This window comes from Cherax quadricarinatus, chromosome 75, assembly GCF_038502225.1.
Source record: "Cherax quadricarinatus isolate ZL_2023a chromosome 75, ASM3850222v1, whole genome shotgun sequence".
Taxonomy (NCBI): Eukaryota; Metazoa; Arthropoda; class Malacostraca; order Decapoda; family Parastacidae; genus Cherax; species Cherax quadricarinatus.
In genome coordinates, this window is record NC_091366.1 from 22,622,231 (window position 1) to 22,648,997 (window position 26,767).

A 26,767-nucleotide genomic window follows, 5' to 3' on the forward strand; every position below is an offset into this window, starting at 1 on the left:
CCTGTGATGCTGAACCTACCACCTGTCAAGCTGAACCTATCACCTGTCAAATTCAACCTATCACCTGTCAAGCTGAGCCTATCACCTGTCAAGCTGAACCTATCACCTGTCAAGCTGAACCTATCACCTGTCAAGCTGAACCTATCACCTGCCAAGGGGAACCTAGCACCTGTCAAGCTGAACCTATAACCTGTCAAGCTGAACCTATCACCTGTCAAGCTGAACCTATCACCTGTTAAGCTGAACCTATCACCTGTGAAGCTGAACCTATCACCTGTGAAGTTGAACCTATCACTTGTGAAGCTAAACCTATCACCTGTGAAGCTGAACCTCTCACCTGTGAAGCTGAGCCTGTCACCTGTGAAGTTGAACCTATCACCTGTGAAGTTGAACCCATCACCTGTGAAGCTGAACCTATCACCTGTGAAATTGAACCTATCACCTGTGAAGTTGAACCTATCACCTGTGAAGCTGAACCTATCACCTGTGAAGCTGAACCTATCACCTGTGAAGCTGAACCTATCACCTGTGAAGTTGAACCTATCAACTGTGATGCTGAACCTATCACCTGTGAAGTTGAACCTATCACCTGTGATGTTAAACCTATCACCTGTGAAGCTGAACCTATCACCTGTCAAGCTGAACCTACCACCTGTCAAGCTGAACCTATCACCTGTCAAACTGAGCCTATCACCTGTGAAGCTGAACCTATCACCTGTCAAGCTGAACCTATCACCTGTGAAGATGAACCTATCACTTGTGTAGCTGAACCTATCACTTGTGAAGCTAAACCTATCACCTGTCAAGCTGAACCTATCACCTGTGAAGCTGAACCTATCACCTGTGAAGCTGAAGCTATCACCTGTGAAGCTGAACCTATCACCTGTCAAGCTGAACCTATCACCTCTCAAGCTGAACCTATCGCCTGTCAAGCTGAACCTATCACCTGTGAAGCTGAACCTATCACCTGTGAAGCTGAACCTATCACCTGTGAAGCTGAGCCTATCACCTGTGATGCTGAACCTATCACCTGTCAAGCTAAACCTATCACCTCTGATGCTGAACGTATCACCTGTCAAGCTGAACCTATCACCTGTCAAGCTGAACCTATCACCTGTCAAGCTGAACCTATCACTTGTCAAGCTGAACCTATCACCTGTCAAGCTGAACCTATCACCTGTCAAGCTGAACCTATCACCTGTAAAGCTGAACCTATCACTTGTCAAGCTGAACCTATCACCTGTCAAGTTGAATCTATCACCTGTCAAGCTGAACCTATCATCTGTGAAGCTGAACCTATCACCTGTCAAGCTGAACCTATCACTTGTCAAGCTGAACCTATCACCTGTCAGGCTGAACCTATCACCTGTCAAGCTGAACCTATCACCTGTGAAGCTGAACCTATCACCTGTGAAGCTGAACCTATCACCTGTGAAGCTGAACCTATCACCTGTCAAGCTGAACCTATCACCTGTCAAGCTGAACCTATCACCTGTGAAGCTGATCCTATCACCTGTGATGCTGAACCTACCACCTGTCAAGCTGAACCTATCACCTGTCAAATTCAACCTATCACCTGTCAAGCTGAGCCTATCACCTGTCAAGCTGAACCTATCACCTGTGAAGCTGTACCTATCACCTGTCAAGCTGAACCTATCACCTGCCAAGAGGAACCTAGCACCTGTCAAGCTGAACCTATAACCTGTCAAGCTGAACCTATCACCTGTCAAGCTGAACCTATCACCTGTTAAGCTGAACCTATCACCTGTGAAGCTGAACCTATCACCTGTGAAGCTGAACCTATCACCTGTCAAGCTGAATCTATCACCTGTCAAGCTGAGCCTATCACCTGTCAAGCTGAACCTATCACCTGTCAAACTGAACCTATCACCTGTCAAGCTGAAACTATCACCTGTCAAGCTGATCCTATCACCTGTCAAGCTGAACCTGTCACCTGTCAAGCTAAACCTATCACCTGTCAAGCTGAACCTATCACCTGTCAAGCTGAACCTATCACCTGTCAAGCTGAACCTATCACCTGTCAAGCTGAACCTATCACCTGTCAGGCTGAACCTATCACCTGTGAAGCTGAACCTATCACCTGTGAAGCTGAGCCTATCACCTGTGAAGCTGAACCTATCACCTGTGAAGCTGAACCTATCACCTTTCAAGCTGGATCTATCACCTGTCAAGCTGAACCTATCACCTGTCAAGCTGAACCTATCACCTGTCAAGCTGAACCTATCACCTGTCAAGCTGAACCTATCACCTGTGAAGCTGATCCTATCACCTGTGATGCTGAACCTACCACCTGTCAAGCTGAACCTATCACCTGTCAAATTCAACCTATCACCTGTCAAGCTGAGCCTATCACCTGTCAAGCTGAACCTATCACCTGTGAAGCTGAACCTATCACCTGTCAAGCTGAACCTATCACCTGCCAAGGGGAACCTAGCACCTGTCAAGCTGAACCTATAACCTGTCAAGCTGAACCTATCACCTGTCAAGCTGAACCTATCACCTGTTAAGCTGAACCTATCACCTGTGAAGCTGAACCTATCACCTGTGAAGCTGAACCTATCACCTGTCAAGCTGAATCTATCACCTGTCAAGCTGAACCTATCACCTGTCAAGCTGAACCTATCACCTGTCAAACTGAACGTATCACCTGTCAAGCTGAACCTATCACCTGTCAAGCTGAACGTATCACCTGCCAAGGGGAACCTATCACCTGTCAAGCTGAACCTATCACCTGTCAAGCTGAACCTATCACTTGTCAAGCTGAACCTATCACCTGTCAAGCTGAACCTATCACCTGTCAAGCTGAACCTATCACCTGTCAAGCTGAACCTATCACTTGTCAAGCTGAACCTATCACCTGTCAAGCTGAATCTATCACCTGTCAAGCTGAACCTATCATCGGTGAAGCTGAACCTATCACCTGTCAAGCTGAACCTATCACTTGTCAAGCTGAACCTATCACCTGTCAGGCTGAACCTATCACCTGTCAAGCTGAAGCTATCACCTGTCAAGCTGAAGCTATCACCTGTGAAGCTGAACCTATCACCTGTCAAGCTGAATCTATCACCTGTCAAGCTGAACCTATCACCTGTCAAGCTCAACCTATCACCTGTCAAGCTGAACCTATCACCTGTCAAGCTGAACCTATCACCTGTGAAGCTGATCCTATCACCTGTGATGCTGAACCTACCACCTGTCAAGCTGAACCTATCACCTGTCAAATTCAACCTATCACCTGTCAAGCTGAGCCTATCACCTGTCAAGCTGAACCTATCACCTGTGAAGCTGTACCTATCACCTGTCAAGCTGAACCTATCACCTGCCAAGGGGAACCTAGCACCTGTCAAGCTGAACCTATAACCTGTCAAGCTGAACCTATCACCTGTCAAGCTGAACCTATCACCTGTTAAGCTGAACCTATCACCTGTGAAGCTGAACCTATCACCTGTCAAGCTGAACCTATCACCTGTCAAGCTGAATCTATCACCTGTCAAGCTGAACCTATCACCTGTCAAGCTGAACCTATCACCTGTCAAACTGAACCTATCACCTGTCAAGCTGAACCTATCACCTGTCAAGCTGATCCTATCACCTGTCAAGCTGAACCTGTCACCTGTCAAGCTAAACCTATCACCTGTCAAGCTGAACCTATCACCTGTCAAGCTGAACCTATCACCTGTCAAGCTGAACCTATCACCTGTCAAGCTGAACCTATCACCTGTCAGGCTGAACCTATCACCTGTGAAGCTGAACCTATCACCTGTGAAGCTGAGCCTATCACCTGTGAAGCTGAACCTATCACCTGTGAAGCTGAACCTATCACCTGTCAAGCTGAATCTATCACCTGTCAAGATGAACCTATCACCTGTCAACCTGAACCTATCACCTGTCAAGCTGAACCTATCACCTGTCAAGCTGAACCTATCACCTGTGAAGCTGATCCTATCACCTGTGATGCTGAACCTACCACCTGTCAAGCTGAACCTATCACCTGTCAAATTCAACCTATCACCTGTCAAGCTGAGCCTATCACCTGTCAAGCTGAACCTATCACCTGTGAAGCTGAACCTATCACCTGTCAAGCTGAACCTATCACCTGCCAAGGGGAACCTAGCACCTGTCAAGCTGAACCTATAACCTGTCAAGCTGAACCTATCACCTGTCAAGCTGAACCTATCACCTGTTAAGCTGAACCTATCACCTGTGAAGCTGAACCTATCACCTGTGAAGCTGAACCTATCACCTGTCTAGCTGAATCTATCACCTGTCAAGCTAAACCTATCACCTGTCAAGCTGAACCTATCACCTGTCAAACTGAACCTATCACCTGTCAAGCTGAACCTATCACCTGTGAAGCTGAACCTATCACCTGCCAAGGGGAACCTATCACCTGTCAAGCTGAACCTATCACCTGTCAAGCTGAACCTATCACCTGTCAAGCTGAACCTATCACCTGTCAAGCTGAACCTATCACCTGTGAAGCTGATCCTATCACCTGTGATGCTGAACCTACCACCTGTCAAGCTGAACCTATCACCTGTCAAATTCAACCTATCACCTGTCAAGCTGAGCCTATCACCTGTCAAGCTGAACCTATCACCTGTGAAGCTGAACCTATCACCTGTCAAGCTGAACCTATCACCTGCCAAGGGGAACCTAGCACCTGTCAAGCTGAACCTATAACCTGTCAAGCTGAACCTATCACCTGTCAAGCTGAACCTATCACCTGTTAAGCTGAACCTATCACCTGTGAAGCTGAACCTATCACCTGTGAAGCTGAACCTATCACCTGTCTAGCTGAATCTATCACCTGTCAAGCTAAACCTATCACCTGTCAAGCTGAACCTGTCACCTGTCAAACTGAACCTATCACCTGTCAAGCTGAACCTATCACCTGTGAAGCTGAACCTATCACCTGTCAAGCTGAACCTATCACCTGTCAAGCTGAACCTATCACCTGTCAAGCTGAACCTATCACCTGTCAAGCTGAACCTATCACCTGTCAAGCTGAACCTATCACCTGTCAAGCTGAACCTATCACCTGTCAAGCTGAACCTGTCTCTTAAGTCTCTTTGCATTTCTCCAGTGCCTGCAATCCCCCAACAGATTCCTTTTTTGGCCTCAGTGCCAAGTTCTCAACCTGTTTCTAACTCTCACATGAAGGTGGAGGTTCAATCACCATTTGTGTGGTCACTTCTGTTCCCCCCAGACTTCTTCTCCATCCCCCCTTCCTTTCCTGTTCCACTGCAGGACTTTTCTCTCCTTGTTGGCACTTTTCTCCAGGATCATACTCGTTTCCCCTCTCAGACCTCTTTGGTTCCCTCCATAGTCTCCCTGATCTCTACTTGCTCTATCTCACCTGTACTCACCTAGTTGAGGTTGCGGGGGTCGAGTCCGAGCTCCTGTCTCTAATCTCATTGTATTGCCATCTTCCTTATCTGCTGAGACACTTGACACTATATTGACACTATATTGCAGAGACGAAACCCTCAATGGACACCGGTGTGCCTCCTGCCCCTTATTATTTTACACAACCCTTGCAGCAATATTTTCTCTCAATATTTTACTCAGATATGGTAAACACGAGGAAATTAAATCTTCATCAGAGTACAAAACAAATTCTGGCCACAAAATAGAGCGAAACACCAACGTCAAAGACCTGGGAGTGATCATGTCGGAGGATCTCACCTTCAAGGACCATAACATTGTATCAATCGCATCTGCTAGAAAAATGACAGGATGGATAATGAGAACCTTCAAAACTAGGGAGGCCAAGCCCATGATGACACTCTTCAGGTCACTTGTTCTATCTAGGCTGGAATATTGCTGCACACTAACAGCACCCTTCAAGGCAGGTGAAATTGCTGACCTAGAAAATGTACAGAGAACCTTCACGGCACGCATAATGGAGATAAAACACCTCATTTACTGGGAGCGCTTGAGGTTCCTAAACCTGTATTCCCTGGAATGCAGGCGGGAGAGGTACATGATTATATATACCTGGAAAATCCTGGAGGGACTAGTACCGAACTTGCACACGAAAATCACACACTACGAAAGCAAAAGACTTGGCAGACGATGCACCATCACCCCAATGAAAAGCAGGGGTGTCCCTAGCACGTTAAGAGACCATACAATAAGTGTCAGGGGCCCAAGACTGTTCAAGTGCCTCCCAGCATACATAAGGGGGATTACCAACAGACCCCTGGCAGTCTTCAAGCTGGCACTGGACAAGCACCTAAAGTCGGTTCCTGACCAGCCAGGCTGTGGCTCGTACGTTGGTTTGCGTGCAGCCAGCAGCAACAGCCTGGTTGATCAGGCTCTGATCCACCAGGAGGCCTGGTCACAGACCGGGCCGCGGGGGCGTTGACCCCCGGAACTCTCTCCAGGTAAACTCCAGGTAAACTTCATTCCGAGTCCTCCTTCCTTATACGCTTTCTGTTGCCTCCATACATTGGCTTCATTGACCCTACTAGACCATACATTTTACTGATTCCATGTATTTGAAATCTTTCCTATGAGGATAGACTGAGGGCCCTAAATCTGCATTCTCTCGAAAGGTGTACAATTAGGGGGAATATGATCGAGGTGTATAATTGGAAAACAGGAATAAATAAAGGGGATGTAAATAGCGTGCTGAAAATTTCCAGCCAAGGCAGGACTCACAGCAATGGTTTCAAGTTAGAAAAATTCAGATTCAGGAAGGATATAGGAAAGCACTGGATGGTAATAGGATTGTGGATGAGTGGAACAAACTCGCCAGTACCGTCATAGAAGCTAAGATGTGTAGTTTTACAAATAGGTTGGATAAATACATGAGTGAGTGTGGGTGGGTGTAAGTTGGACCTGACTAGCTTGTGCTACTAGGTCTGATGCTGTGCTCCTTCCTTAAGTGGAAGTGACTTGACTAGGTGGGTCATTGGGATAATCCAGAGGGGAGAACATGGACCTGCTTCTCATGGGTCAGTAGGCCTGCTGCAGTGTTCCTTCTTCTTATGTTCTTATGTTATCCATCTCATTTTGGGGTATGTGCTGTTGCATTCTTCTGATCCCTTTCCTGATGAAACTTTTAATGAGAGAGCACTACTTGTGTATATTGGTATACCGTTTCAACAGGTCTTTGTTCTCTGCTGCATTATACTGCATCCAATATTTATCTGCATAGGTGGTATACAGTTTGGTCTCCTGTGCATTCTGTATCTCTGATATTGCATTCTTGACCTCTTCTCTATCACTGCCCATCTTGTTATTAAGTGATTTTAACATTCATCATCTTTGGGGAGCTTCCCACTGTGACTCATGGTGATCACTTGGAGATTCTTATCACTTCTCATCCTCTTCATGTTTTTTTTACGAGTGCTCTGACTCATTTTGACTCTCACTCAGTGTCTCTCTTGCATTGTTCTTTCTATCTGCTCCTCTTCAGTTGCACTTGATTATGCTTGGTATGTTCTCCCAGATTTGCATGACAGTGATCACTTTCCTATTATTCTTACTTCCACCTTGTATTCCAGCCCACCTCATTGCCCCCATTAGCAATTTGGACAAGTGATTTGGGGCTTATATTCTCATATTACCACTTTGTGGGGACCCTTCTTTGTCCTCTATTGATGAGCTGGTGCACCAGTTTTCGACCATAGTTTTGACTGCAGTGGCAAGTTCCATTCCTCATACCTCAGGTAGGCATTTTCCGACATGTGTGCCTTGGTGGTCTCCAGTGTGTCCCCTGCAATGCATTTAAAACATGCTGCATGGGGCTGTTATCAATATTATCGGATCGCAGATCATGTTTTGGATTTTAAGCAGGCAAGGGCAGTTGCTTGTCATTCATATGCAATGCTAAATGCACTTGTTGGGAAGACTATGTTTTTACCTTTACCTCGACTTCTCCTATGTATGCGGTTTGGAAGAAGGTATGGAAGTTGTATGGCAAGTACACTCCAGACCCACCTCCTGTTTTGTAGGTTGCTGGTGTTAGTGTTGTGGAACCTCTTTAAGTTGCCATGGAAATCAAGAACTGTATTTTTTGTGTCTCCCAAGGGCTTCACCTCTGTCCCTCATTTCTTGATTCAAAGTCTGCCAAGGAGCAGTCACCCTTGGATTTCTCTTCTAATGGGTTGGAGCCATATAATGTACCTTTTACTCTTTTAGAGCTAGGGTCCAGACTTTCCACTTTCTGGTCATGGGAAACTGGGCCTGATGATATTCATATCCATATGCTACAGCATCTGCATTCTACAGCCCTTACAGTCCTTTTGCATCTTTTCAATTTTGTTTGGATGTGAGGGGTTCTTCATCAACAATGGAAATCTTTCATTGTACTATTGTTTTGCAAACTAGGCATTTCAGGGCTTGATACCTCTCACTATTGTGCCATTGCTCTGACCAGTATAGTCTGCAAGGTGATGGAACGAATGGTGAATAGATGTCTGGTGTTATATTTTGAGACTCACAATTGTGGGTTTTGCAAGGGCCGCTCTAATTTGGACCTCTTGCTCCACTTAGATACTTATGTACAAAATGCCTTTGCTAATAAATACTCCTTCCTAGCACTTGAAGGTATAACATCTAAGCTCAGGGCCACTCCTTAGGCCTCCACATTAATCTACCAACCTTGCTTGCTGCTTTCTTATCTGAAAGACATTTTTGTGTCCATGTTGGCACCTCATTTTCCTCTGACTTTGTTCAGGCCAAGGGAGTCCCACAAGGTTGTGTCCTTAGCACTGCCCCTTTTCTCTTGGCTATAAATGACCTACCTTCCATTCTTCCCTCACATATTTGGTTTTCGCTTCATGTAGATGACTTCACCATAGATTACACAGGTGTTGACTGTCACCTCTTAGTAGCCCCCATTCATGGATTTAAATTTTCTAGTGTTTAAACCCATTTTATTACCTTCACTAGATGTCCTCTTGTCCCAGATTTTCTATTGTATTTGCACAGATCACGTATCCCAGAATGTGATACAGTTAAGTTTTTTGGCCTTGTATTCAATCACTGGTTGACATGGAAACCTCACATTTCCTCTTTGAAGGCAGCTTGCCATGGTTGGCTGATCCTCCTTAAAATTGTTGCACATTGTTTGTGGGGAGCAGATCTCCGGTCAGTAAAGATACCCAAGAGTTCCACATGTGTCTAATTTATCAATATGTCATCTACAGATCTCCGGTCTCTACCACCATTTGTATTCCACCCTAATCTTGTCAAAGCTGGATTATGGCAACCAAGTCTATTCTGCAGCATCTCCTGCAACTCTTTCTAAGTTAGATCCCATTCATCATTTATGCCTTGTTGCCTTTCATTCATCCCTTGTTGAAAGCCTCTATGCTGAGGTGAATGTTCTTTCCTTAGCCAATTGTCATGATACTCATTGCCTTCATTACTTTGTCCACTCTCATGACCTTCAGGTTCCTTCTATGTATAGGTTTGTCTCAGACTTTAGTAGAAGCCCATTAATTGATCGGCACCCCTGCTTAATCCATCTGTTTTCCTAGGTCTTCACTCACTCAGGTCTTCTCTCCACTTGTCTCCCTTGTATGTTCATATAGCATCTGTCTTTTCCCTTCCTCCTTGGGAGGTTCCAATGGTTTGTGTCTGTTCTCCCCTAATGCTGTGTGCCAAAGCTCTTCTACCTATGACTGCTCCTCACTCTCTTATTCTTGATCACTTCTGGTTGCATGTTCATGCTGTCACTGTTTATACAGGTGGTTCTAAATCTTCTGACGGTGTTGGGTTTACGGTGGTGTTCCCTGACGATGTTGTCCAGGGTCATTTGTTAGACTCAGCTAGTATTTTTACCATCGAGTTGTATGTCATCCTTATAGTGCTTCTCCATATTACATATGTCTCCATTGGCTTTTGTTATCATTTTGGATTCCCTCAGTGCTTTACAGGCCATTTAACAATTTGATTTCCCTTATCCATTGGTCCTTCATATTCAACTTCATGCTGTGTAGATAGTAAAAACAAGGACTTCTTTTTCTGTTGGGTTCCAGCACATGTTGATGTACAAGGCAATGAACAGGTGGATGCTGCTGCACGGTATGTGGTGCATGGTCATCTGGTTTCCTATAGAGGTATTCCATTCAGGGATTGTTTTACCATCATCTCTACCCTTTTCATGGCTTTTGGCAGCAACAGTGGTCGAACATGCACAATAACAAATTGCACTCTATTAAACCACTTTTGGGTTTGTGGCCATCTTCTTACTACTGTTGCCATACTCAGGAACTGTGCTCTCCCATCTCCGCATCGACCATACTCTCCTTACCTATGGGTATCTCATGGAATGATACCCTATCCCTCTCTGTGAGGCTTGTCAGGCCTCTATTTCAGTTCTTCACTTTCTTGTGAATTTCCCAGTTTACCAGCTCGCTCGCAGGATTTATCTCCATCAACACCACTGCCTCATTGCTCTTACCTTATCTTCCCTTCTTACAGATGGCACTGCCTTTGACTTGCTATAACGATTTTACTTTTTGTCATAAACTGCTTTACTATAGGAACTTTGACAAATAGACTCTAGCATCCCTTCCAGCCCTTTTCTCCCCTCACTTCTGATCTCTCCACCTAGCTGTTTATATATCTCTGGCACTATTTTCTGCCTGGCAGTGCAGCATGGCCCTTGTCAGTTTAGTGCTTTATTTGATTATAATATTAATCCATTGTTCCAGTCGACCAAACTTATAGCAGTTTCACTAGAACTCCTTTTCTTCCACCCACTAAAGTGATCAGAAATTGGTAATTTCACCAATTTCATACAAAATTGAAGAAAGGCAAATTTCAAAATAGGGTCCAGAATAAACATTGCAGTCATTCCCAGCACTGAAGTAACATTGTGTCTGTTGATTAGTCATGTCTCCAGGCCCATTTTATATTACACTTGCTTTCCATAATGAAAATTGAAAATTTACTGTCATGCAGACTACTGCATTAGTGTAAAAATGATATAAATAATATTAGTGCATTTGTGGAAGCATATTAAACCCACCAGTTGACGTGTCTTGGATGCATGAAAGAATTTGTTTACTCCTGAACATCGTCAAAAATCAAACATTTGTACTAATTTGAGTTCACTTTCAAGCTACTTTTTGTTTGTTAACCACTCAAAATTATCTCTATTTCTGTAATATGTCTTCCATTCTGTCAAATGACACCAAGAAAACGAGAATACAACCATAAATACCATACAAAAATACACCACAAATATGCTGTTTTAACCAAAAACACGGTCCCAGTTTTTTCATGCACTGAGTGCTGCAGGATTTTTTTTTATGCTATGTATACTGACCACTCAGACCCATTCTCTCATATGTAGGACTACCAGCTATCTCCTGCAAGATTGAAAGCTACTAGAATTTTGGCAGAGTACTATGGGATTGACACTGGCTTCTAAGTCGTAATAATATGGGACTGACAGTGAATGGGTTAAAAGTGACAATTTTATTTAGTGAAACGTGATAATAGAAAAAAATCTTTTCTTGTTGAGTATGTTTTGTTGGTAATTGTGGAATATTGTTCTATACTGACTCATGTTTCTATTGCAGAAATATTTTGTAGAAGATTACCAAGTTGTGTCTTGCCAGACATTATATCTTCAGTACTACAAGAAAGGCAACATCTGTTATCCTTGTGAATTTTAACTACCTAAGTATTCCTAATTAAACAATTTTACTTTTTGATATTGGGAATTCTATCTAAATATGCATGGTAGTTAATAGAAAAATACATGCTAGTAATACTGTAATTAATAATTTTCAGAAAAATCTCTATAAAAACGAGATAAAATAATAATAAAAGTGATGTTGAGTGTATCTGCAGTGTTCCACTACATATATTACTCTTTTAACACACAAAACAAAAATTATGATAGTGTTTTAATGCACAATATAAACTTTATTAGTGCTTATAAGTAGGGAAAGTTTTGCTTAAATAAATCTTAACATGGGAATATGTTCACAAGGAAAACTGTGTTTTCAGTCTCCAAAATAGTTGAAAAAAAATATCTTGAAATAGACATGTGAGTACATAAGGAAGATTAACTATACTTCTGCTGTATGACTAAAATATTTTAAATGAAATACCATTGTTTAAAAAATATGGAAAAACATAAAGAACATAAATCATATCAGTGTTCAGAGTGTCTTAAATGTTTTAGTGCAAAAAACAATCTTGTAAAACATGTGAGAGTACATACAGGAGATAAACCATATCAATGTTCAGAGTGTCTGAAATGTTTTACTGAGAAAAGCAGTCTTGTGACACATATGAGAGTACATACAGGAGATAAACCATATCAATGTTCAGAGTGTTTGAAATGTTTTAGTCAAAAAAGCAGTCGTGTGACACATATGAGAGTACATACAGGAGACAAACCATATGAATGTTCAGTGTGTCTGAAATGTTTTGCTGAGAAAAGCAGTCTTGTGACACATGTGAGAGTACATACAGGAGATAAACCATATCAATGTTCAGAGTGTCTGAAATGTTTTAGTGTGAAACACAGTCTTGTGACACATATGAGAGTACATACAGGAGATAAGCCATATCAATGTTCAGAGTGTCTGAAATGTTTTAGTGTGAAACACAGTCTTGTGACACATATGAGAGTACATACAGGAGATAAACCATATCAATGTTCAGAGTGTCTGAAATGTTTTAGTGTGAAACACAGTCTTGCGACACATATGAGAGTACATACAGGAGATAAACCATATGAATGTTCAGAGTGTCTGAAATGTTTTACTGAGAAAAGCAGTCTTGTGACACATATGAGAGTACATACAGGAGATAAACCATATCAATGTTCAGAGTGTTTGAAATGTTTTAGACAAAAAGGCCGTCTTGTGACACATATGAGAGTACATACAGGAGATAAACCATATCAATGTTCAGAGTGTATGAAATGTTTTAGTCAAAAAGGCAATCTTGTGACACATATGAGATTACATACAGGAGATAAACCATATCAATGTTCAGAGTGTATGAAATGTTTTAGTCAAAAAGGCAATCTTGTGACACATATGAGAGTACATACAGGAGATAAACCATATCAATGTTCAGAGTGTATGAAATGTTTTAGTCAAAAAGGCAATCTTGTGATACATATGAAAGTACATGCAGGAGATAAAATATGTTAGTGCTGAATGTTAAAGGAATATTTTAGTTATAAACTCATCAGAATATATAAAATGAATGTACCATAACAGTGTTGAGAGTGAAATATGTTACTAATGATGATGATGATAATAATAATAATAATAATAATAATAATAATAATAATAATAATAATAATAATAATATCTTTATTTACTACAAGTACATGTAGTAGGTAGTAGGTTGGCAGACAGCAACCACCCAGGGAAGTACTACCGTCCTGCCAGATGACTGTGAAACAGAAACCTGTAACTGTTTTGCATGATGGTAGGATTGCTGGTTTCTTTTTCTGTCTCATAAACACGCTAGATAACAGGGATATCTTGCTACTCCTACTTACACTTTGGTCACACTTCACAGACACGCACATGCATATATATATATAAATACATCTAGGTTTTTCTCCTTTTTCTAAATAGCTCTTGTTCTTCTTTATTTCTTCTATTGTCCATGGGGAAGTGGAAAAGAATCTTTCCTCCGTAAGCCATGCGTGTCGTATGAGGCGACTAAAATGCCAGGAGCAATGAGCTAGTTACCCCTTCTCCTGTAGACATTTACTAAAAAAGAGAAGAAGAAAAACTTTATAAAACTGGGATGCTTAAATGTGCGTGGATGTAGTGCGGATGACAAGACACAGATGATTGCTGATGTTATGAATGAAAATAAGTTGGATGTCCTGGCCCTAAGCGAAACAAAGCTGAAGGGGGTAAGGGAGTTTCAGTGGGGGGAAATAAATGGGATTAAATCTGGAGTATCTGAGAGAGTTAGAGCAAAGGAAGGGGTAGCAGTAATGTTAAATGATCAGTTATGGAAGGAGAAAAGAGAATATGAATGTGTAAATTCAAGAATTATGTGGATTAAAGTAAAGGTTGGATGTGAAAAGTGGGTCATAATAAGCGTGTATGCACCTGGAGAAGAGAGGAATGTAGAGGAGAGAGAGAGATTTTGGGAGATGTTAAGTGAATGTATAGGAGCCTTTGAACCAAGTGAGAGAGTAATTGTGGTAGGGGACCTGAATGCTAAAGTAGGAGAAACTTTTAGAGAGGGTGTGGTAGGTAAGTTTGGGGTGCCAGGTGTAAATGATAATGGGAGCCCTTTGATTGAACTTTGTATAGAAAGGGGTTTAGTTATAGGTAATACATATTTTAAGAAAAAGAGGATAAATAAGTATACAAGATATGATGTAGGGCGAAATGCCAGTAGTTTGTTGGATTATGTATTGGTAGATAAAAGACTGTTGAGTAGACGTCAGGATGTACATGTTTATAGAGGGGCCACAGATATATCAGATCACTTTCTAGTTGTAGCTACACTGAGAGTAAAAGGTAGATGGGATACAAGGAGAATAGAAGCATCAGGGAAGAGAGAGGTGAAGGTTTATAAACTAAAAGAGGAGGCAGTTAGGGTAAGATATAAACAGCTATTGGAGGATAGATGGGCTAATGAGAGCATAGGCAATGGGGTCGAAGAGGTATGGGGTAGGTTTAAAAATGTAGTGTTAGAGTGTTCAGCAGAAGTTTGTGGTTACAGGAAAGTGGGTGCGGGAGGGAAGAGGAGCAATTGGTGGAATGCAGTGAAACATATAAGTGAACAGTATTTAGATAAGGCTAAAGAGGTCTTTGTGGCATTTATGGATTTGGAAAAGGCGTATGACAGGGTGGATACCTGGAGTTTACCTGGAGAGAGTTCCGGGGGTCAACGCCCCCGCGGCCCGGTCTGAGACCAGGCCTCCTGGTGGATCAGAGCCTGATCAACCAGGCTGTTGCTGCTGGCTGCACGCAAACCAACATACGAGCTACAGCCCGGCTGATCCGGAACTGACTTTAGGTGCTTGTCCAGTGCCAGCTTGAAGACTGCCAGGGGTCTGTTGGTAATCCCCCTTATGTGTGCTGGGAGGCAGTTGAACAGTCTCGGGCCCCTGACACTTATTGTATGGTCTCTTAACGTGCTAGTGACACCCCTGCTTTTCACTGGGGGGATGGTGCATCGTCTGCCAAGTCTTTTGCTTTCGTAATGAGTGATTTTCGTGTGCAAGTTCGGTACTAGTCCCTCTAGGATTTTCCAGGTGTATATAATCATGTATCTCTCCCTCCTGCGTTCCAGGGAATACAGGTTTAGGAACCTCAAGCGCTCCCAATAATTGAGGTGTTTTATCTCCGTTATGCGCGCCGTGAAAGTTCTCTGTACATTTTCTAGGTCGGCAATTTCACCTGCCTTGAAAGGTGCTGTAAGTGTGCAGCAATATTCCAGCCTAGATAGAACAAGTGACCTGAAGAGTGTCATCATGGGCTTGGCCTCCCTAGTTTTGAAGGTTCTCATTATCCATCCTGTCATTTTTCTAGCAGATGCGATTGATACAATGTTATGGTCCTTGAAGGTGAGATCCTCCGACATGATCACTCCCAGGTCTTTGACGTTGGTGTTTCGCTCTATTTTGTGGCCAGAATTTGTTTTGTACTCTGATGACGATTTAATTTCCTCATGTTTACCATATCTGAGTAATTGAAATTTCTCATCGTTGAACTTCATATTGTTTTCTGCAGCCCACTGAAAGATTTGGTTGATGTCTGCCTGGAGCTTTGCAGTGTCTGCAATGGAAGACACTGTCATGCAGATTCGGGTGTCATCTGCAAAGGAAGACACGGTGCTGTGGCTGACATCCTTGTCTATGTCGGATATAAGGATGAGGAACAAGATGGGAGCGAGTACTGTGCCTTGTGGAACAGAGCTTTTCACCGTAGCTGCCTCGGACTTTACTCTGTTGACGACTACTCTCTGTGTTCTGTTAGTGAGGAAATTATAGATCCATCGACCGACTTTTCCTGTTATTCCTTTAGCACGCATTTTGTGCGCTATTACGCCATGGTCACACTTGTCGAAGGCTTTTGCAAAGTCTGTATATATTACATCTGCATTCTTTTTGTGTTCTAGTGCATTTAGGACCTTGTCGTAGTGGTCCAATAGTTGAGACAGACAGGAGCGACCTGTTCTAAACCCATGTTGCCCTGGGTTGTGTAACTGATGGGTTTCTAGATGCGTGGTGATCTTGCTTCTTAGGACCCTTTCAAAGATTTTTATGATATGGGATGTTAGTGCTATTGGTCTGTAGTTCTTTGCTGTTGCTTTACTGCCCCCTTTGTGGAGTGGGGCTATGTCTGTTGTTTTTAGTAACTGTGGGACGACCCCCGTGTCCATGCTCCCTCTCCATAGGATGGAAAAGGCTCTTGATAGGGGCTTCTTGCAGTTCTTGATGAACACAGAGTTCCATGAGTCTGGCCCTGGGGCAGAGTGCATGGGCATGTCATTTATCGCCTGTTCGAAGTCATTTGGCGTCAGGATAACATCGGATAGGCTTGTGTTAATCAAATTTTGTGGCTCTCTCATAAAAAATTCATTTTGATCTTCGACTCTCAGTCTGGTTAGCGGCTTGCTAAAAACTGAGTCATATTGGGACTTGAGTAGCTCACTCATTTCCTTGCTGTCATCTGTGTAGGACCCATCTTGTTTAAGTAGGGGCCCAATACTGGACGTTGTTCTCGATTTTGATTTGGCATAGGAGAAGAAATACTTTGGGTTTCTTTCGATTTCATTTATGGCTTTTAGTTCTTCCCGCGATTCCTGACTCCTAAAGGATTCTTTTAGCTTAAGTTCGATGCTTGCTATTTCTCTGACCAGTGTCTCCCTGCGCATTTCAGATATATTGACCTCTTTTAGCCGCTCTGTTATTCTTTTCCGTCGCCTGTAAAGGGAGCGCCTGTCTCTTTCTATTTTACATCTACTCCTCCTTTTTCTTAGAGGAATAAGCCTTGTGCATACATCGAGTGCCACCGAGTTAATCTGTTCTAGGCATAAGTTTGGGTCTGTGTTGCTTAGTATATCATCCCAGCTTATATCGGTTAGGACTTGGTTTACTTGGTCCCACTTTATGTTTTTGTTATTGAAGTTGAATTTGGTGAATGCTCCCTCGTGACTAGTCTCATTTTGTCGGTCTGGGGCTCCACGCATACATGTCTGAACCTCAATTATGTTGTGATCTGAGTATATTGTTTTTGATATGGTGACATTTCTTATCAGATCATCATTGTTAGTGAATATGAGGTCTAGTGTATTCTCCAGTCTAGTAGGCTCTATTATTTGCTGGTTTAAATTGAATTTTGTGCAGAGATTTAAAAGCTCGTGTGAGTGTGAGTTTTCATCAGAGCTGCCTCCTGGTGTTATTACTGCAACAATATTATTTGCTATATTCCTCCATTTTAGGTGCCTTAAGTTGAAATAGTTGAGATAGGGGGGCAATGTGGCAGATGTTGGAAGTGTATGGTGTAGGAGGTAGGTTACTGAAAGCAGTGAAGAGTTTTTACGAGGATAGTGAGGCTCAAGTTAGAGTATGTAGGAAAGAGGGAAATTATTTCCCAGTAAAAGTAGGCCTTAGACAAGGATGTGTGATGTCACCGTGGTTGTTTAATATACAGTGGACCCTCGCATAACGATGGCATCACATAGCGATTAATCCGCATACCGCTTGCTTTAATCGCAAAAATTTTGCCTCACATACCGCTTAAAAACCCGCTTACCGATTTTCGTCCGAGACGCGTCCAATGTGCGGCCTGAGCCACGCTCACATGTTCCGCCGGTGGCATTGTTTACCAGCCAGCCTCCGCGGTAACATCCAAGCATACAATCGGAATATTTCGTATTATTACAGTGTTTTCGGTGCTTTTTCTGGAAAATAAGTGACCATGGGCCCCAAGAAAGCTTCTAGTGCCAACCCTACAGCAATAAGGGTGAGAATTACTATTTATATTTGGGGTTGTAAGAGAAGTAAATGCGAAGGTCTTGGCAAGAGGCGTGGAGTTAAAAGATAAAGAATCACACTCAAAGTGGGAGTTGTCACAGCTGCTCTTTGCTGATGACACTGTGCTCTTGGGAGATTCTGAAGAGAAGTTGCAGAGATTGGTGGATGAATTTGGTAGGGTGTGCAAAAGAAGAAAAAGGTGAATACAGGAAAGAGTAAGGTTATGAGGATAAAAAGATTAGGTGATGAAAGATTGAATATCAGATTGGAGGGAGAGAGTATGGAGGAGGTGAATGTATTCAGATATTTGGGAGTGGACGTGTCAACGGATGGGTCTATGAAAGATGAGGTGAATCATAGAATTGATGAGGGGAAAAGAGTGAGTGGTGCACTTAGGAGTCTGTGGAGACAAAGAACTTTGTCCTTAGAGGCAAAGAGGGGAATGTATGAGAGTATAGTTTTACCAACGCTCTTATATGGGTGTGAAGCATGGGTGATGAATGTTGCAGCGAGGAGAAGGCTGGAGGCAGTGGAGATGTCATGTCTGAGGGCAATGTGTGGTGTGAATATAATGCAGAGAATTCGTAGTTTGGAAGTTAGGAGGAGGTGCGGGATTACCAAAACTGTTGTCCAGAGGGCTGAGGAAGGGTTGTTGAGGTGGTTCGGACATGTAGAGAGAATGGAGCAAAACAGAATGACTTCAAGAGTGTATCAGTCTGTAGTGGAAGGAAGGCGGGGTAGGGGTCGGCCTAGGAAAGGTTGGAGGGAGGGGGTAAAGGAGGTTTTGTGTGCGAGGGGCTTGGACTTCCAGCAGGCATGCGTGAGCGTGTTTGATAGGAGTGAATGGAGACAAATGGTTTTTAATACTTGACGTGCTGTTGGAGTGTGAGCAAAGTAACATTTATGAAGGGGTTCAGGGAAACCGGCAGGCCAGACTTGAGTCCTGGAGATGGGAAGTACAGTGCCTGCACTCTGAAGGAGGGGTGTTAATGTTGCAGTTTAAAAACTGTAGTGTAAAGCACCCTTCTGGCAAGATAGTGATGGAGTGAATGATGGTGAAAGTTTTTCTTTTTCGGGCCACCCTGCCTTGGTGGGAATCGGCCAGTGTGATAATAATAATAAAAAAAGTACATGTACAAGGTATACAGGCCTAGCTGGCATCATTGACATTCTACTATATAGAAAGCCCCTTGTTATGCTGAGCATTTCCTGCAAATTAGGGCCTTGGCCCAGGATGCGACCCACACCAGTCCACTAACTCCTAGTTACCCATCTTACTGTTGGGTGAACATAGACAACTGGTGTAAAGAAACACACCCAATGTTTCTACCCACACCCTCTTCAAGGGTGGCTCCTTGACGTGGTGAAGAGGCTTTTGGTCTGAGGAATTAAACCTGTTTGTCTCCTTCCTCAGACAGAACCTAATTATCCCCTAATCCCCCTTCCCTATCCCATTATCCCCATCTTCCTTTTTTTCTTTCCTCCTCCTCCCCGCCCCTCCCTTATTCCCTTCCTCTTTTTGGCCTTTGGGATTCTTCCCACAGGCAAGCTAGTTCCTAGGTAGGGGGAAGGGGGTACCAGGATCCATCTCATTCCATTGAGGTTCGTGGTGGTGGTGAAGTTTGCCGTGGAATCTGGATTGTCTGGGGATGTCCCGTTCCCTCTCCTGTCTCCCTAGGAGTGGCTTTGGGTGTCTTTCAGGCGACGGGTGTATCTCTGGAGGCCGCCTTTTGGATTCAAAACATCAGAGATCGTGCTACTGAAAGAAATATCCTAATTGGGGTTAATATACTCAGGCAAGTCCATTCAAACCGCTGCACAGAAACCCTTTAAATTTTCCTCAGCAGTGGTGAACACCCCTTCAGATGGATTGAAAAAACTGAACCCACCCTCAACATGAACCAGATACATGATCTATGTCAAGTAAGGCAAGTAAGGCTCCATGGAATATTACCCTATTCCAAACTACCATTCCTCTATTCCCCCCACAATATTTCTTAAATCACAACCAAAGCTTTGCCTTACCTAGAGTTTACCTGGAGAGGGTTGTGGGGGTCAATGCCCCCACAGCCCAGTCTGAGACCAGGCTTCATGGTGGATCAGGGTCTGATCACCAGGCTGTTACTGCTGGCTGCACACAAGCTGACATATGAACCACAGCCCAGTTGGTCAGGTACTGATTTTAGGTGCCTGTCCAGTGCCTTAAAGACAGCCAGGGGTCTATTGGTAATCCCCCTTATGTATGCTGGGAGACAATTGAACAATCTTGGACCCCAGACACTTATTGTGTTCTCTCAGTGTACTCGTGGTGCCCCTACTTTTCATCAGGAGAGTGTTGCATCTCCTGCCAAGTCTTTTGCTTTCATGTGGAGTGATTTTCTTGTGCAGATTTGGTACCAATCCCTCCAGGATCTTCCAAATGTGTACAGTGGAACCTCAAAAATTGAACGTATCACATATCGAACGTTTCAAAAATAGAACCATTTTTTTGGACAAGCTGTGTCCCTATTATTGAACGCGCCCCTATTTTTGGACCACTGGGTACGGGACCTGTCTGCCGCCCGCTCTGTCCACGTCCCCACGCAGGCGCCATGAGCAGTCTAGCTTTGTTTATTCTTGAGTGAACACTAACCTGCGCTGTCATTCACGCATTTTACGATTATTTCGTTGTGTTTAGTGCTTGTGGGACTGTGAAATAAGCTGCCATGGGCCCAAGAAACTTGCTAGTGGTACCCCTGTGGTAAAGAAAGTGAGAAACACCATAGATGTGAAGAAGGAAATAATACAGAAGTATGAGAGTGGTGTGAGACTTGTTGAGCTTGCCAGGATGTATGGGAAAAACAATTCGACCATCGGTTCTATCCTGTCAAAGAAAGAAATCAAGGAAGCTGATGTTGCAAAAGGTGTTAATATAGGGAGTGGATGAGGTGCCTTCTTCAAAGATTAAGGAGATTTGTGCCAAGTGGAATGATGTCCAAATGTTTGTGCAGAAGTACCACCCTGAGTAAGCTGAAACAAGCTATCTTTGCAACAAGTTCAGTGACAGAACCATGTCCCATTTTAGGGAAATGTTAAAGAGGCACCAGAAACAGAGGACTGTGGACAGTTATTTTGTGAGACAGGGGTCCAGTGACTCTCAAGGTGGTCCTAGTGGCATTAAAAGACAGAGAAGGGAAGAAACCCAGAGAGGGCTTTACCTGAAGTCCTCATGGAGGGGGATTCTTCCAAACACTAACTCCAACTCCCTCTCTCCTCCTCCCTATCTTCGGATGCCATCACCAATCTTCAATGAAGGTAAGTAAAAATTTTATTTTATATGTATTACTATACATAATTAAAAACTATAGTATTTGTTGTATGTGGAACTGTAATTAATCTCTATAAAATGTGTTTTTTGTGTGAATATTTTTGGGTTTCTGGAAAGGATTAATTGTATTTCCATTATTTCTTATGGGAAATATTGCTTTGAATTTCAGACTTTTCAAATTTAGAACTAGCTCCTGGAATGGATTAAGTTTGATTTTTGAGGTTCCACTGTATTATCATATATCTCTCGCCTGCATTTGAGGGAATACAGATCAAGGACCTTCAACCATACCCAGTAGTTTAGGTGCCTTATCACACTTATGTGTTCCATGAAAGTTCTTTATACACTCTCCAGGTCTGCAATGTTGCCAGCCTTGAAGGGGGCCATTTGTGTAGAGCAGTTTTCCAGCCTAGGGAGCACAAGTGATTTGAAGAGAATCATGGGCTTGGCATCCCTAGTTTTGAAGGTTCTCATTATCCATCCTATCATTTTCCTAGTGGAAGTGGTAGATACATTGTTGTGGTCTCTGAAGTTGAGATCCTCTGACATTATCACTCCCAGATACTTCACATTACTTTTCCACTCTATTGTATGGTTAGAACTTGTGGTATACCCTGACACATATTTAATTTCAAGTTTTCCATATCTGAGTAGTTGAAATTTCTCCTCATTGAGCTTCTTATTGTTTTGAGTGGCCATTTCGAAGATTTGGGTGATGTTCGCTTGGAGTCTCACAGTGTCTTTGATGGAGGTCACTGCCATGGTGATCCAGGTGTCATCCGCAATGGAGATGTAAGCTATGGCTTTCAGAGATGTAAGCTATGGCTTACAGAGATGTAAGCTATGTCTTACAGAGATGTAAGCTTTGGCTTACATCTCTGTCTATGTCAGAAATGAGAATGAGGAATAGAATGGGAGCAAGTACTGTTCCTTGTGGAACAGAACTTTTTACCATGACTGCCTGGGGCTTAACTCTGTTTACTATTACTCTTTGTGTTCTACATGTATTTGTCAGGAAGTTGTAGATCCATCTACCAACTTTTCCCATTATTCCTTGAAGCCAAACAGGATGCCTTAAGCTGTACTGATAACCTAGTCACACATGTATCTAAGGTTGACACTTTAATAGTAACTGATTCTCTGTCATCCATAAATGCTCTCAACTCATTAAATATCAATTGTGACATGCTTGTGTCAGAAGCCAGACACAGGTATGGTAGGATTGTGGACACTGGAGTCAGAGTGCACATTCTGTGGATTCCATCTCAGATTTTAGAGTCTGGTTTCAGAGCTCCTTGGGATTGAGGGTGATAATTAGTGGACCTAAGTGGGACATTGCTTCTTTGAAAGTTTTAGAAGTAAAGTTCGTCCCTTGGTCTGACTGAATTTCTCTTGGGATTCCCACTTGAGAAAAGAACTTTAATAAGGAATGAACAATCACCCGAGAAGTACAGTGGACCCTCGCATAACGCTATTAATCTGTTCCTGAGAGCTCAATGTTAGGCGAAATTATCGTTATGCGAATTAATTTTCCCCATAAGAAATAATGGAAACCAAATTAATCCATTCCTGACACCCAAAAGTATGAAAAAAACATTTTTTACCACATGAAATATTAATTTTAATATGCACAAACTGAAGAAGACATGCACAGTTACATGACACTTACCTTTATTGAAGATCTGGTGATGATTGATGGGATGGGAGGAGGGGAGAGTGTTGATGGTCTTAGTGTTTAGAAGGGGAATCCCCTTCCATTAGGACTTGAGGTGTCAAGTCCTTTTCCTGGGTTACTTCCCTTCTTTTAATGCCACTAGGACCAGCTTCACAGTCACTGGACTTCTGTCGCACAACATATCTGTCCATAGAGGTCAGTACCTCTCGTTCCTTCATGACTTTCCTAAAGTGATTCACAACACTGTCAGTGTACAGGTTGCCAACACGGCTTGCAACAGCTGTCTGAGGGTGATTTTCATCCATTAAAGGTTTGCACTTTAAGCCACATTGCACAGGTTTCCTTAATCTTTGAAGTAGGCAACTTCTTCAATTTCTCTCTCCCCTCCTCTGAAGCAGTTTCCTCAGGTCTGCCCTCTTGGTGTTGAAGATGATCTAGCAGCTCATCAGTGGTTCTTCATTGTCCTCCACCAACTCTTCCACATCCTCCCCACTAACCTCCAACCCCAAGGACTTCCCCAATGCCACAATTGATTCCTCAACTGGCATATGCCTCTCAGGGTTAGCCTCAAATCCTTCAAAATCCCTTTGGTCTACACATTCTGGCCACAGTTTCTTACAAGCAGAGCTCAAGGTCCTCTTAGTCACTCCCTCCCAAGCCTTACCTATAAGGTTTACTCGATTGAGGATATTAAAGTGATCTCTCCAAAACTCTCAGAGTCAACTGAGTTTCTGAGGTCACTACAAAGCACCTTTCAAACAGAGCTTTTGTGTACAGTATTTTGAAGTTTGCAATAACCTGCTGGACCATGGGCTGCAGGAGAGGAGTGGTATTAGGAGGCAAAAGCTTCACCTTAATGATAATGAAGCTCATGTCCCCATAAAGTCGCTCTGCCACGTCTGTAGGATGACCAGGGGCATTGTCTAACACCAGAAGGCACTTAAGTTCTAATTTCTTTTCAGTTAGGTAATTTTTCACATTGGGGGCAAATGCATGGTGTAACCAGTCATAGAAAAAGTCCCTAGTGACCCATGCCTTACTGTTTGCCCTCCAGAGCACACACAAATTAACCTTGAGGATATTCTTTTGCCTGAACGCTCTGGGAGTTTCAGAGTGATACACTAATAAAGGCTTCACTTTGCAATCACCACTAGCATTGGCACACATTAACAGAGTAAATCTGTCTTTCATAGGCTTATGTCCTGGGAGTGCCTTTTCCTCCTCAGTAGCATTGTAGAGTTCTGCTTTCATAGGCTTATGCAGTGCCTTTTTCCTCTTCCAAAACAGGCCTGTTTCATCACAATTAAGCACTTGTTCAGGTTTCAGTCCTTCACTGTCTATGTACTCCTTGAATTCCTGCACATATTTTTCAGCTGCTTTGTGGTCCGAACTGGCAGCCTCACCATGCCTTATCACACTATGTATGCCACTACGATTCTTAAATCTCTCAAACCAACCTTTGGCCTTAAATTTACTCATATCATCACTAGTTGCAGGCATTTTTCTAATTAAATCCTGATGCAACTTCCTAGCCTTTTCACTTATGATCGCTTGAGAGATGCTATCTCCTGCTATCTGTTTTTCGTTTATCCACACCAATAAGAGTCTCTCAACATCTAATATCACTTGCGATCTCTGTTTCGAAAACAGTTGCACCTTTGGCAAGAACAGCTTCCTTGATGGTTGATTGGGGTTTACTATACAACCTGGCCAGCTCGGAGACACGTACTCCACTTTCATACTTAGCAACGATCTCTTTCTTCATCTCTATAGTAATTCTCACCCTTATTCCTGTAGGGTTGGCACTAGAAGCTTTCTTGGGGCCCATGGTTACTTATTTTGCAGATGAAATCACCAAAAACACTGTAATATGAAATGTTCTGATTGTATGCTTGGATGTGATTGTGAAGGCTGGCTTGTAAACAATGCCACCGGCGGAACATGTGAGGCTGGCTCAGGCCACACATAGATGTGTCTCGGACGAGTAGCATTGAGCGAGTTTTTTAGCGCTATATGAGGCAAAATTTTAGTGATAAAATGTATCGCTATGCGGATTTAATGTTATGTAATGCCAACGTTATGCGAGGGTTCACTGTAATTTTCTTTACAGGGATAGCCTCTGCATATCTTGTACCAGTATCCATAATTGTAAATAAATAATGTTTTCCCTGACGGGTCTTTTTCAGGGGTCCTACACAATCAATAATTAGATGAGAGAAAGGTTCTCCTCATACATGAAGAGGAATTAAAGGGGCTGGGGAGAGTTTATGAGCGGGCTTACCTGCCTTCTGGCAAATATGACATTCTTTAACATATTTCCTCATCTTTTCCCCAATCTTAGGCCAATAAAAATGCTTTACTATTTTTCATAAAGTTTTCCTTGTCTCAAGATGTCCACCTAGAGGACTATTGTGACATACAAAGAGAACGTAACCTTCATTCGGCACATGTACACACTCTCATTTACAGGCTATCTCCCCCAACCAGCGAACCAGGTGACTGAGGGTTGACGATGGGGCCCCGTCGTTCAACCAGTACCTAGGTTCCAGCCAATAAGAAGATGGTTTTGGCAATTGCAGAGGTTATGTGGGTACCACTCTCCTGTCTGCACTTGTCATTCCCATTCTAGAGCTGGTTGAAGCATGGTCTGCTCTCTAGTGGCTTTTATTCTGCCTTGCTTACCATGGAGTGCACTAATACTTATCGCTGTACATAGTGTATATAGTGTACATACTTCTGTTCTAAATTGGTGAAGGTTAATGTCCCTGGAGTTTACCTGGAGAGAGTTCCGAAGGTCAACGCCCCCACGGCCCGGTCTGTGACCAGGCCTCCTGGTGGATCAGAGCCTGATCAACCAGGCTGATGCTGCTGGCTGTGCGCAAACCAACGTACGAGCCACAGCCCGGCTGGTCAGGAACCGACTTTAGGTGCTTGTCCAGTGCCAGCTTGAAGACTGCCAGGGATCTGTTGGTAATCCCCCTTACGTATGCTGGGAGGCAGTTGAACAGCCTCGAGCCCCTGACACTTATTGTATGGTCTCTTAACATGCTAGTGACATCCCTGCTTTTCATTGGGGGGATGTTGCATCATCTGCCAATTCTTTTGCTTTTGTAGTGAGTGATTTTCGTGTGCAAGTTCGGTACTAGTCCCTCTAGGATTTTCCAGGTGTATATAATCATGTATCTCTCCTGCCTGCATTCCAGGGAATACAGGTTCAGGAACCTCAAGCGCTCCCAGTAATTGAGGTGTTTTATCTCCGTTATGCGCACCGTGAAGGTTCTCTGTACATTTTCTAGGTCAGCAATTTCACCTGCCTTGAAAGGTGCTGTTAGTGTGCAGCAATATTCCAGCCTAGATAGAACAAGTGACCTGAAGAGTGTCATCATGGGCTTGGCATCCCTAGTTTTGAAGGTTCTCATTATCCATCCTGTCATTTTTCTAGCAGATGCAATTGATACAATGTTATGGTCCTTGAAGGTGAGATCCTCCGACATGATCACTCCCAGGTCTTTGACGTTGGTGTTTCGCTCTTATTTTGTGGCCAGAATTTGTTTTGTACTCTGATGAAGATTTAATTTCCTCGTGTTTACCATATCTGAGTAATTGAAATTTCTCATCGTTGAACTTCATATTGTTTTCTACAGCCCACTGAAAGATTTGGTTGATGTCCACCTGGAGCCTTGCAGTGTCTGCAATGGAAGACACTGTCATGCAGATTAGGGTGTCATCTGCAAAGGAAGACACGGTGCTGTGGCTGACATCCTTGTCTATGTCAGATATGAGGATGAGGAACAAGATGGGAGCGAGTACTGTGCCT

The 26,767-nt window shown here is 43.1% G+C and overlaps 1 protein-coding gene across 1 annotated transcript in view; it reads left to right on the plus strand.

The window, feature by feature from the left end:
* Nucleotides 1-13,322, plus strand: part of LOC138854947 (zinc finger protein 84-like) — a 217,808-nt gene extending 204,486 nt beyond the window's left edge. The window contains exon 2 of the mRNA XM_070101097.1: nt 11,568-13,322. Within this exon, the coding sequence (XP_069957198.1) occupies nt 12,096-13,160 (1,065 nt within the window). The 5' untranslated portion in view covers nt 11,568-12,095 and the 3' untranslated portion in view covers nt 13,161-13,322. The remainder of the gene's footprint in view (nt 1-11,567) is intronic.
* The last annotated feature ends 13,445 nt before the right edge of the window (nt 13,323-26,767 follow it).